Here is a 13267-nt window from a genome sequence, read left to right on the forward strand (position 1 = left end):
TAAGTTGAAGGGAAACTGGAGAAAGTGGGTAGAATTCTAGGTGGTAAAAGGGCACCAGTTTTTTTGCTGTCTTTGGACATTTTTTATTTGTCTTCCATTTTTTCATTTGTCAAACTCCTTCCAGTTTCTCAGCTGAAAAGTGATTGCTGCCTTCTTGAAATTTTTGGACTGCATCATATATTCATTATCATGTATTCCTTGCTCTGTTTCTATGCTTTTTATGTAGCTTACCTTCTGGGTTTTTTGGAGGTTGGACCCATGTGTCAAGGGCATACAGTGAAAGGCTTAAGGTTTAGGCTCTGAACCACACTGCGTAGATTTGAGTGCTGGGTCCTGAATTCATTGCGTGGTCTTGAGCAAGATATTTAACATCTCTATCCTCATCTATAAAATAGAGCTACACTGTTGGATTGTTCTCTGTATTAAGTGACATAATACATGTAAAGTACTTAGAACAATGGTTAGGAAGTGGTGTATGCTCAGTAAATAAATTCTGACTGTGATGACAATAATGTTGTACAGATTTTTTTTTTCTCTGCTTAACACCAGACATAGGCTGTTCGCTTATAGAATACCCTGCATGGTCAGGATATTATTATAATGAGTATGTCGACTGAACATTTATTCTCTCACAGAACATCCTTGAGATCAGGGAGCAGATTTTACCTTTAGTGTCCGTAGAGTCTAGCACAATGTTTGACACATGTAGGCTCCCAATAGTGTGTCTGAATTGGATATATTTGATGAAGGTAAGATAACCAATGTACTTGTTCTTCTCAGTCTTGGATATTTCTGAACACCCAATTATTCATGTCAGAAACTTGGAAATTGTCTTTGACAGTGTGACCTCTCACCGTCCACATTTAATCCATCACCAAAGCTGTTGGCTACACTTCTAAATATATCTCAAATCTGTCCCCTTCATTTCCAGTCTCTTCAAGTAAGCTGTCTTACTCTTCTTCCTGGACTGTTGAAGGCTCCTAAACTGCTCTTTCTTCATCTATTCTGATCTCCTTCAAGCCCAGCCATATTCCACAAGAGGAGGACAGCCGTTCTTTAAAAGCAAGAAAGGTCTCATTTCTCTTCTGTTTCAGAACCCTTCAGTGGTCTCCATGGGACAGCTAGTCAGGGTTTGCCTTTTGGCTGACCCTTCAAGCCCTATTCATTCCACCCTTGTCTCTCTCAGTCATTTCTACCAACCATGCTGGCTGTTCTCTCTCTTTGGAAAATACTGAGCTTTTTCATGCCTCAGAATCTTGACAAATTCTATAAATTGACATGCTTTCCAGTAGCTGCAGAACACTATTTTTCCTTTATAAAACTGATCATGATGGTAAATTAAACAAGTTTTGGTCTAGGAGTTTTTTATATGTATTTCATTTTTTAGCCACAAATATTTGTTTGTATTTTAAAATAGAAGTTTAAAAAAACTTGTTTAATTTACAAAGAGTAAAATTGACTTTTGGGGAGGTTATACATTAACATAAATCTTAGTACATGTAGATTGTGTGATCATCACTGCAGTCAGAGCACAGGTGAACAGTTTCATCACCTGAGGACACGCCCTGGTGCTTGTCATTTTCCCCTGACTCCCAACTGCTGGCTCCCACTGATCTGTTTTCTTTTACTGTAATTGTGTCTGTTTGAGGATGTTACATAAATGGAGTCTGGCAGTGTATAACTTTTTGAGACTGGCCTTCTCGGGCAGCATAATGCCTTTTATATTTGCCTAAGCTGTTGTGTGTGTCACTAGAATGTTGGTGTTTTTGTTTTTGCTGAGTAGTATTCCATCATATGGGTGTATCACCTTTAGCCATTGAAGGGCGTTTGGGTGTCTAGTGCTTTTAAGCTGTCTCCCCCACCAATCTCTGTTTCATGAGCGTGATAGTCTGGACGTTGTTAGCATGTGTCCCCCCCCATTACGTGTGTATACATGCATTATACATGCACACACACACACTTGATGCTTTATTTTCTGAATTATTTGCATTTAAGTTGAATAGATCATGGCCTTTTACTCTTAAATGCTTCAGTCCAGGATTAGGTATTATATTTAGTTGTCATGTCTTCGTAGTCTCTTTTACTCTATATTATTTCCTGAGTTTTTTATTTCTTATGACTAACATTTTTTAAGAATACAGCCCTTTTCTTTGTTTCCCTCCCTCCCTCTCTCTTATTAGAATAGAATATTCCTCATTTGTGATGTGTCTGATGATTTGTATTGATGAGATTGCGGTTATGCATCCTTGGTTGGAATATTATCTAAGTGTTTGATGCTGTCCTTCTTGAAGTACCACATCCAGTGGCACATGGTGGCCACCTGCTTCTCATTAATGTTGTTAATTCTGGTGAAGGTGTTAGATTGCTCCACTGTGTAGTTACTGTTATTCTTCCTTGCAACTGATAATCAATCTGTATTGAGATAAGGCTCTTCATTAAAATTTCCTCCTACATTGAGCAAAATAATATTTTTTTTATTGTTACTAGAATGTTTTTAATTGGAAACACCATTTCAGATTTTGAGTCTCTTGATTTTACGGCTTGTAAGTAATTTTTAAGACCCGTAAGATCAGTAAGCACTACTGTAAACTGTTCTTTCTATGTAAACCCATCCTGGTTGGTTTATATGTAGGTGTTGTATATCTGAATAATATCGGGGGAATATATTGAAAAGGTGGTAATAGAATAATTGTTTGATTTATGCATTGTCTTACTTGTCATGGAATTTCTGAATGGAAAAGAAAATAGATTTGTATTGATACTTGAACTATGAGATTATTTGAAGGCACCGTTGATGAAAGTTCCATAAAAAGAGAGAGAAAACAATAATTCAATGAGTCAATTTCCTGGAGGAAAAAAGGAGGAAGCTTTTTTAGGAGGCTGAGTGTCGTGTTCAGAAATAGTTCTAATGAAAATTAGTAGGAATCAAAAAAGGAATATGAGGAACCATTTTGCTGTGTTATTCTAGAGCAAAACCAAATGTCACAGTTCTGATCAGGGAACATTATTTTGTCTTGGAGATCATATGAAGATTTCACAAAACATGTTAGAGGATTGACAAGATAATGAGATGGTTTCAAATTACCTAAATAATATGAATTGGCTGCAAAATGATAGTAGTTAAAGCATGGGGACATTTACCTTCCAGTCAGTGCAGTGGGAAGCTGGAAAACTTGAGTTCTAATCTAAAACTTGAGTGGCCACTTGTGCCACTAATCAGTGATGTGCTTATAGCCAGTAAGATGAGGTCTCTGAATTCTGTTCCCGTATCACCCTTTTTTGAGGTCCCGATTTCTGTGTTCTTCCGTAGTAGTGATCACTAACAGCAGCAACCCATGAACCCAGTGAACGGAGAGGCTAAACTTTGTTGTTCTGGATCCTGGATTTAGATTTATTGTTTGGTGTAGTCACTTTATTTAGTTTACATCAGCTTTTACACTAGGAGAAAGACAAAATTTATTTTATCCTGTCATTTTTATTTAGTGTAATTTACTAAAAATTTTGTTTTCAAGATCTAATAAGAATAAATATTTTTGTCTGCTTTGGATCTTTCTGCAATGGAGGACAAAATTAATTAATATTCAGATCTTATCACCTTGTAATTTTTCCTCTAAATTTTATTTTGATGGCGATGAGTTCTTCCAAACTATAGAGGAGGAAAAAGTTTCCCTTAACTTTTTCAGGGTCCCTAACTGTGTCTGAAAATTAAACTGACAAAGTCAAGATTAACAGGTGAAAAGCATATAAATTTTTTTTTAAAGATTTTATTTATTTATTTGACAGAGAGAGACAGCCAGTGAGAGAGGGAACACAAGCAGGGGGAGTGGGAGAGGAAGAAGCAGGCTCCCAGCAGAGGAGCCCGATGTGGGGCTCGATCCCATAACGCTGGGATCACGCCCTGAGCCGAAGGCAGACGCTTAACGACTGAGCCACCCAGGCGCCCTGAAAAGCATATAAATTTAATGTCAAGTTTTACATGACATGGGAGCCCTCAAAGGGAAGTGAAGACCCAAAGGAGGTTGTTAAGCCTCTGTGTGTGTGTGTGTGTGTGTGTGTGTGTATTTTATTTATTTATTTGAGAGGTAGAGAGCACAAGCAGGGGTGGGGGGAGTAGGGGAGAGTAGCAGAGGGTGAAGCAGATTCCCTGTTGAGCAGGGAGCCCAAGAAGGGGCACAATCCCAGGACCCTGGCACCATGACCTGAGCCAAAGGCAGACACTTAACCGACTGAGCCACACAGGTGCCCCAAACCTCTGTGTTTTTATGCTAGGTTTGAGGCAGAGTGGAGAGTCGTGGAAAGATAGTTAGGGCACAGGGTATGAGGTGAGTGTAGCAAAGGGGCAAATTTTGCAAGTCTCTTTGTCTTTGGAGGTAAGAATGTTCATTTTCTCCTACTATAGTGGAGGGCACCTCTAACATGAAGTTTTTATGGTCTCCTTCAGCGGCAGAGGGCAGGTGATATGAGAGTGTGGCTGCAGGTGGGGGAGGGGTCAGAGAGTCCTTTACACTTCTGCCTTTTTCTCACACTCCTTCAGTTTAGAATATTCAGTATGCCACAGTGCTGTATTTTGGGATAGCGTGTCCTGAACCCTGTCATAACTCTTTAAATTGTATGACGCGATAGAAAAATCCTTCATTATGTTTTATGTTTTTGAAAACACTAAACACAAAATGGACTTAAGAAACCTAGCTCTTATTCCGTCTTTACCTCTAATTCATGTCATTTCTCTGTTGTGGGGGTTTTTTGGTGGTGATTTTCTAATTTCTTCATTCAATAGCAACAACGGTAGTTGGCAACAAAGGATAGTTGTGAAAATTGTAAATCATTTTGATAAAAATCTGTTATCTAGTATGCATCTCTGATTTTTTATTGTCGTAGAAAGTGCTGGGTATTTTACCAGATATTTAATCTGGAAATAATTATATTATTATCTGAAATAATTGTTGTCTTGATGTAAAAGATGCTTTAATAACAAAAGGGAGTTACTATGCAATTTTATATGTGTGTGTGTATATATATAATTACTGATATTTTAAGTGTATTATCTGAGTATTAATAGTAATCAGAGTCAGAATTAGAAAGTCTAAGCAATGAGCTTTTTGGGAAAGTAATGACTAAACAATATATAATATAAACAATTTATAGTTAACTCTTCAAATCATTACCCTAAAATAGTACACTATGCACAGATAGATTTTTATTGTAAAAGATTCACACTGTTTCAGATGTATATATGTTGAAAAGTCATTAAAGGGTCCCTTTCACTCTCCCCAACTTTTCTTGCCAACAGTAACCTTTGCCGGTAATTTGGTGTGCAACTTTATATCATTTTACAATGTAAGGCATATACCTTCATAAATTAAGGTGCTAGTTGGTGATATTCAGTATTTTTTATATCCAAAAATCTCTTCGAAAAGTTAAAAAGGAAGAGCACAGAGGTTAGTGTAACAACATATTCTAAAGAACAACCATTCTAAAGTTGTTTTTGCTACCTTTTTTTTTAAGGACTAAAACAAAGTTAAAGTCTGTAATGTGTATTCAAAGCAATGTAAATATTATGTGCATTTTTAAAAATTAACCAAAATTATTTTACTCTGTTTACCTTTTATTCACCTTTTTCTGTTCAATATCTATCTGTTGCTGATGGATACAGCTTGTTCATTCTGAATATTTAAAATTTTTACATGTCCTTGTAAAAAATACTTTTTTAAATTATCAGATGTTTAGGTATGTGTGTTAGGAAAACTCAAATTAACTGCTTTCTGAAAAAAATAAGTTCCTGAGATTTCCTTTCAACAATACTTTTGAAACACAGATAAAATTACTTCCTGTCTCTCAGTTTCCTGTATCCATGGCAACCTCTGTTTTACACACTGACTGTGGAGGAACCAATGTGAAGAGTGGTGTTTCCTGAGCAAACTGTGACTTAAAAAAAAAAAAAGGTTGAGGGGTGGAGGTCAACAGTGCCACAGAAAGAAATGGAGTGTAGAAATGTCGCTCTTCAGATTTAGAAAGAAAACCTTTACACGAATCAGCCGAGTTTCAATAATATGAATTTCCTGGTTTTGGTAAGATGATTTATTTAAATACGAACTTTTAATTGAAATGAAAAATAATTTCCTTTTGTAAAAAGCTGTAGTTTAGAGTTTAATTGCACTTTTGTAGTGAGTTTGTATTTTCATAAATTATAATGTTACTTAATATTGACTTTAATTTGGTAAAGGGACATATTATATCCAAAGACCATTATCCCTACATCATCATTTGTCACTTTTGTTACTGTCAGTTGTAATATTTTAAATTAGCTTTAGCAAACATATTATTTTGCAGTTCATTAAATTTGAATTATCATTTTGTCAAGCAGTGGGTTAATGACCTGGAGGTGTTAATTCTAGAATACATTCCAAACTCGTATAATGTTATGCTATCACCATAGTACAATTGATGATATTTAGTATTGTTGGCTGATACTAATAAAAATAAAAGAGAACACAGAATTTTAAGTATTATAGCACTTTAATTTTGAGAACTTATTGATGATTTAAAGTTTTACCTTCTTTTTTTATAGCCAATTCTGATATGAACAGAAAAACCAAGAACAGGGCTATGTGTGGATTACATTTTTCTCTGCCTTGCCTACGACTTTTTCTACTTGTTACCTGTTACCTTCTATTCTTATTCCATAAAGAGATTCTTGGATGTTCGCCTGTTTGCCAGCTCTGCACTGGGAGACATATTAACTGCCGTAACCTAGGCCTTTCAAGTATTCCTAAGAATTTTCCTGAAAGTACAGTTTTTCTTTATCTGACTGGAAACAATATATCTTACATAAATGAGAGTGAATTAACTGGACTTGATTCTCTTGTAGCATTATATTTGGATAATTCTAGCATTGCATATGTATATCCAAAAGCCTTTGTTCAGCTGAGGCATCTATATTTTCTATATCTAAATAATAATGTTATAAAACGCTTGGATCCTGGAATATTTGAGGGACTTTCCAATCTTCGTACTTTATATTTACAGTCTAATCAAGTAGCTTTTGTTCCAAGAGGAGTATTTAATGATTTAGTTTCAGTTCAGTACTTAAATCTACAAAGGAATCGCCTCACTGTCCTGGGGAGTGGTACCTTTTTTGGTATGATTGCTCTTCGGATACTTGATTTATCAAACAATAAAATTTTGAGGATATCAGACTTAGGCTTTCAACATCTTGGAAACCTGGATTGTTTGTATCTAGAAGGTAATAATTTAACAAAAGTACCATCAAATGCTTTTGAAGTACTTAAGAACCTTAAAAGACTTTCTTTGTCTCATAACCATATTGAAGCAATACAACCCTTTGCATTTAAAGGACTTGTCAACTTGGAGTATCTCCTCCTGAAAAATTCAAGAATTCAAAATGTTGCTAGGGATGGGTTTAGTGGAATTAATAATCTTAAACATTTGGTCTTAAGTCATAATAATTTAGAAAATTTAAATTCTAACACATTTAGCTTGTTAAAGAATTTAATTTACCTTAAGTTAGATAGAAACAGAATAATCAGCATTGATAATGATACATTTGAAAACATGGGAGCGTCTTTGAAGATCCTTAATCTGTCATTTAATAATCTTACAGACTTACATCCAAGGGTCCTTAAGCCATTGTCTTCACTGACTCATCTTCAGGCAAATTCTAATCCTTGGGAATGTAACTGCAAACTCTTGGGCCTGCGCGACTGGCTAGCATCTTCAGCCATTACACTAAACATCCATTGTCAGAATCCCCCATCCATGCGCGGCAGAGCATTGCATTATATTAAGTGGACTGACTTTACAAATTGTGTTACATCTTCGGCAAATGTATCCAGAGCTTGGGCTATAAAATCTCTTCATATTCATCACAAGACTACTGCGTTAATGATGGCTTGGCATAAAGTAACCACAAATGGGAAACATTTGGAAAGTACAGAGAGCGTTACTTTCTGGGAACGAAGTCGTACTTCACCTGCCAGTAGATTTTTTCAAGAGAATACCTTTGGTAATCCGTTAGAGGCTACTGCAGTGTTACCTGTGCAAATACAGCTTACTTCTTCTGTTAACTTGAACTTGGAAACAAACAGTGCTCTACCGATTGATGATGCTTCGGTGTCAGGGAAAACATCTCTCATTTGTACACAAGAAGTTGAAAAGTTGAATGAGGCTTTTGACATTTTGCTAGCTTTTTTCATCTTAGCTTGTGTTTTAATCATTTTTTTGATCTACAAAGTTGTTCAATTTAAACAAAAACTAAAGGCACCAGAAAACTCAGGGGAAAATAGACTTGAATACTACAGCTTTTATCAGTCAGCAAGGTATAATGTAACTGCCTCAATTTGTAACACTTCCCCACATTCTTTAGAAAGCCCTGGTTTGGAGCAGATTCAACTTCACAAACAAATTGTTCCTGAAAGTGAGGCACAGGTGATTCTCTTTGAACATTCTGCTTTATAAGTCAACTTAATATTAGTTACAGGAAAACTTCAGTGTCCTGGACATGAATTCAACTGGAGCCTCCATAAAGAATTATAAACTTTATTTGGAAATACAATGAATTATATGAGCTTAGCATTAATAAATACATGTTTTTAATAATTTATGAATACTGTATTCATTCAGCATGTATCTTTGATAGGTGCTGTATTAAGTAATAGCACTTATGTTTCTGGGTACTAAGCACTAAGCTAATAAATATCTCATATATCACATTTATCCTTAAAAAAACCTTGTAACTATCTACATTTTGCAGGTAAGGAAACCTAGGGAAAATGAGCTTAAGAAACTGCACCAGATTCTTACTGCTTGTGACACTTTTTAGGTCTGTCTGACTCCAGAGCGCATGCTTTTAATTTCATGCTATGCTGCTGTCTAAGTGCCAGTAGTGAACAACATAGGCATGGCTCCTATTCTTTTTTTTTTTTTTTAAAGATTTTATTTATTTATTTGACAGAGATAGAGACAGCCAGTGAGAGAGGACACAAGCAGGGGGAGTGGGAGAGGAAGAAGCAGGCTCATAGCGGAGGAGCCTGATGTGGGGCTCGATCCCATAACACCGGGATCACGCCCTGAGCCGAAGGCAGACGTTTAACCTCTGTGCCACCCAGGCGCCCCCATGGCTCCTATTCTTGGTAGAGCTTGAGATCTAGAGGAGACGCATGGTTTCTGTACAGGATGTAAGTAAGTATTGCGCTTGGAGGTGCTACTGGGTATAACGTAAGTGGAAGTGGGAGGTGGCTTTATGAGAACAGTGACATTGAGGCTGGATCATGAAGGATAAACAGAAATGAAGAGAGCTAAGTAATAGGTAGAGGTAACATCGTATCATAGGAATTGAAGAAAGAGAAAGAATCCTGCTTTTCATGAAATAACATTCAGTATAACCAGAGTTATGAGTGGTGGTGTGAGATTTGCAGTGGAAAGAGAGGTATCAGATGATGAAGGATATTGTAATTTCATGTTTTTCCTTAGAGCAGCAGGGAGCCATGGAAGGATTTTAAACAGTGGAATGACATAATCAGATTTACTCTTTATAGAGTACCTTTTTCTAGAAGGAGCCACGAGACTAGAGGCAGAGTTAATTGGGTAGGAATTTGAATCACCAGTCCAGAGGAGAGGTACCCGAGGCGTGTACCAGAGCAGTGGCAGAGAGAATGGATGGATTCTGGAGCTTGGTGATTGTCTAAGGGGTGGCAGGTAAGGGATAAGTAAAAAATGGTAACATTTGGGCTTAGGCAACATTCTGTTGCATTTAATGAGCAAAGGAAGCAAAAGGAGTGGGGATATGGGTGGGGACTAAATAATGAGTTCAGTTTTGGATACACTGAATTTGAGATTCACATCTGATCTCCAAGTGGAAAGATGTTTCCACGAGCAGAAGATCGCGGGAGAGATCTGTCTGGTAAAGGTCAGTAATTTTATAACCTTCCGTTTGTCTAGTACACCGGAAGTATATGATATTCTTATAACAGTTAACATCAACCATTTGGGTCGTGATTTTGGGAGACAGGTAAGTGAGGAAGAATAAGATGAAAGAGCTCCCAGGAGATATTAGTAGCCTTGACTGAGAATCTTTAATGTAGATAGATCTAATTCAAGCCATGGAAACTATGTTTTTCTCTATTAGCATAAATTTATACTCTGTAGAATATTGGGCATATAGTAGGTGCTCATGCTTGTTAACAGGGACCTGAATCATGAATATGTATGAAAATTTTTCCTTAGAGCATTATGTATTTCATGTTTGTGATGTCCTTCCTCTTCCTCCAAATTTCTCTTTTTTTATTATTAAAAGTTAATACTTACCGTATGAAATTAGTCTAAAGCAGTCTGGGAGTGTTTAAACCAAGTGATAATTACTGAGTCTGTATTGTGAACCTGAAGTTATTGTAAGAATGGTTGTGTTGTCCAGTATTCCTTAAGATGGTGCTTCTCAAACTCAGAATCACCTGGGTTGTTAAAATACAGATTGTTGCCCCCTACCCCTCCCAGGGTTCCTAATTCAGTAAGTCTGGAGTGGGGCCTGTCGAGTGTGTGTGTGTACAAGTTTGCTGATAGTGCTGGTCTGGGGGTCATGCCTGGAGAGCCACTGCTGGAAGATAATTGAGGAAAAGCAGAAAGGAGCTGAGGAGTGGTTTTGAGATAAACTGGAAGTTTCAGAAAAATTAAAGCTACAATTCCCCCCTCCCCAGAAGTTTTTACTGTTCTCCTTTTCCCTGCCTAGTTGAAAGCTTTGTCCTTGATTGTGAGTTTAGCAGAAAACCTGAATAAATAAATCTGTTCTTACATAAATACTCATTTCATTAGGGAAAGGTGTGTGGTGTTTGTTTCATATTGAAAATGTTTTTAATAATACACTTTTGTTGTTGTATCCACACTACTCCCACAACTTCAGTTTTTTCTTTAATTACTAAAAGTACATGCTCTTTGGAAAAAAGAATTCAAACAAAATGGAGATACTTAAAATGAAAGGTGGAAACTCTTCCATGTCTCCCTCCCCCACCACCTAGACCACATCCTCTTGAAAACGTTAGAAGCAGCATAGGTGGTTATTTAGAGTTAGGAAATATCCATAAACAAAGTATTTATCTTGACCTTACGAAAAAACTCCACCAAATTCATAGAAAGTAATTTAGAAGTTTTATCAAGATTTTTTTTGTTTCTATTTATAACTTCTAATCGACGATTGATGTAGGCTCAACTAGAGAACTTTTATTAATACTGTTTTATGTATGGAGTTGCAGTTGGCCATGGTGGTATCATTAAGTACTCATAACAGTTTTCAGCAGCTTTTCCTTTTAAAAATGTTAGCTCACATGACACTGTTGTTTGTTATTGCACAATTTAAAAACTTATTTAAGGTAAAATTGAAATGATATATGTGTAGAAATTTTTAGTGGTATAATTTATGCATAAGATTGTTTCACATTTAGGCAGCCCCACCTCAAACAAAACAGCAAAATTAAAACTAAGTAATATTCTAAATTAGTATAGGTGAAGAAACTTTTCTTAAGATTTCTGTGTTTCTCTACCATTTACTAGTTTTTTGATGAGAGCCCTCAAGAATAAAATGGTTGTGTTTCAGAAGGATAGCTTTATATACAGATCCGTTTTTTCCACTGACTTCTGTTGGGTAAGGTTCCAGGGCATACCAAAAAAGCTCCTCTCTATCCTCCCCCATAAGAAATGAGAAGTATAGGACTCAACTACCATTTATTTATAGCATTACCCTTTTTGAATACATTTAAAATTCCAGGATGGAATTTCAGAAATATGTATCACACTTCTAGGATAATTGAGAACTTATTCCCACTTCCCTTCTAGCATCGGAGTAGAGATCTTTGATGTTAGATTGTCCTTGAGGACTTGATTGGTATAGAACAGACACTTCAGCAGGAGTAAGCAGGAAGTCAGGAAGATCCAAGGCGATGAAGTGGGAGCCTGGGTAAGGTGTCTCTTGGGCTTCTGGAGGTGAGGGCTGCCAGTGTTGATAGCCAGAGACAAAGTGTTGGGGCACGGTAAGGATGGACATTGTTTGAGAGTGAGGGAATTGTGTAGAAGTCACTGGTAGCAGGGAAAGGATCTGTGGATATCTCTGTGTTCTCCACCAACTTTGTACTCTTAGTGGAGTCCTTGACTTTTTCCTACATAAAGTGCCAGGGTTACACTCTTCCTCTTACATGTGTCTTCAGTCAGCAAGCATTTTTACTCAGTTATCTTACCTGGATCACAACAATAGCAGTAAAATATGCCATATTTGTTTTAAAGGGTTGCAAAAATGGGGGAAAAAAGACTAGGGAACCTTTTATAAGGTTTTGCAAAACAGCTTTAATGTGAGGCCTTCCTACGAAATTGGTCTCACAGGCACTCACCCATGTCCTCCCTGTACCCAGGTCCTCCCACACCTTTACTTGCCTTTGTTACCAAAGTCCTCTTTTATTCATGTAACACTTTGCCAGTGCACGTTCTCTTTATTTTTGTCTGGGCTGTGCGACATACAACGCTTCTCCAGGAATATAACTCCAAGCCACGAGTATCTTTTCATATAACTTTAATGACAGCATAGTTGGCTTTTTTTGTTTGCCCTGAAGGTATCTATTCATGATTACCTTGTGAATATTTACTGCATAGTTTTATCATCAGCAATACCTAGCGTTTACAAATGGTGAGGTCATATTCCCAACTTCATAGTTATGAAATCTCTATTAAGTTCTCTTATATCCCTTTTTAAAAATTAAGAACTACTCCGTCAAATGACTCCTGTAAGCGTTCAAAGCAAGCATTGCTGGAGTTTTCAGCCTAACGTTTTTCGCACACAGCTCTGTACCATTTATCATCTTTTTTTTTTTTTAAAGATTTTATTTATTTATTCGACAGAGATAGAGACAGCCAGCGAGGGAGGGAACACAAGCAGGGGGAGTGGGAGAGGAAGAAGCAGGTTCCCAGTGGAGGAGCCTTATGTGGGGCTCGATCCCAGGACTCTGGGATCACGCCCTGAGCCAAAGGCAGGCGCTTAACGACTGAGCCACCCAGGCGCCCCATTCATCATCTTTTTATGGGAACTTAGTGTTGTCATTGGGTATTGTTCTTTCTCTTGAAAGTCACAGAAGGTGGCAGTTTCTTCTCATGGCATCATACGTGGATCGTTAGAATTTTTCTTAGTATCTTAAAAAGATTATGGGCTTCTTTGTTTTGCTTGTGTATGTGCACTCCAAAAATTAATTGAGGGAATAGTTTATAATAAAAAGCC

The 13267-nt window shown here is 37.0% G+C and overlaps 2 protein-coding genes across 3 annotated transcripts in view; both read left to right on the forward strand.

Moving 5' to 3' along the window:
• The window catches only part of IPO11 (importin 11), a 191904-nt gene that overhangs the window by 134127 nt on the left and 44510 nt on the right, over positions 1-13267 (forward strand). The window lies entirely within an intron of this gene.
• Positions 5735-8624, forward strand: LRRC70 (leucine rich repeat containing 70). Of its 2 annotated transcripts, XM_034656278.1 has the most exons (3): positions 5738-6068; positions 6569-7243; positions 7622-8624. In XM_034656278.1, the coding sequence occupies exons 2-3, from the start codon at positions 6580-6582 to the stop codon at positions 8473-8475; spliced, it is 1518 nt and encodes a 505-aa protein (XP_034512169.1). In that variant the 5' UTR covers positions 5738-6068; positions 6569-6579; the 3' UTR covers positions 8476-8624. The 2 variants fall into 2 exon arrangements, with proteins under 2 accessions (XP_034512168.1, XP_034512169.1); XM_034656277.1 differs by having other exon boundaries at positions 5735-6068; positions 6569-8624.

Source organism: Ailuropoda melanoleuca, chromosome 3, assembly GCF_002007445.2.
Source record: "Ailuropoda melanoleuca isolate Jingjing chromosome 3, ASM200744v2, whole genome shotgun sequence".
In the NCBI taxonomy this organism is placed as follows: Eukaryota; Metazoa; Chordata; class Mammalia; order Carnivora; family Ursidae; genus Ailuropoda; species Ailuropoda melanoleuca.

Excerpts from the sequence above, each read along its gene's own strand:
- LRRC70 (XM_034656277.1), top strand. The coding sequence starts at position 6,580 with ATGAACAGAAAAACCAAGAACAGGGCTATGTGTGGATTACATTTTTCT.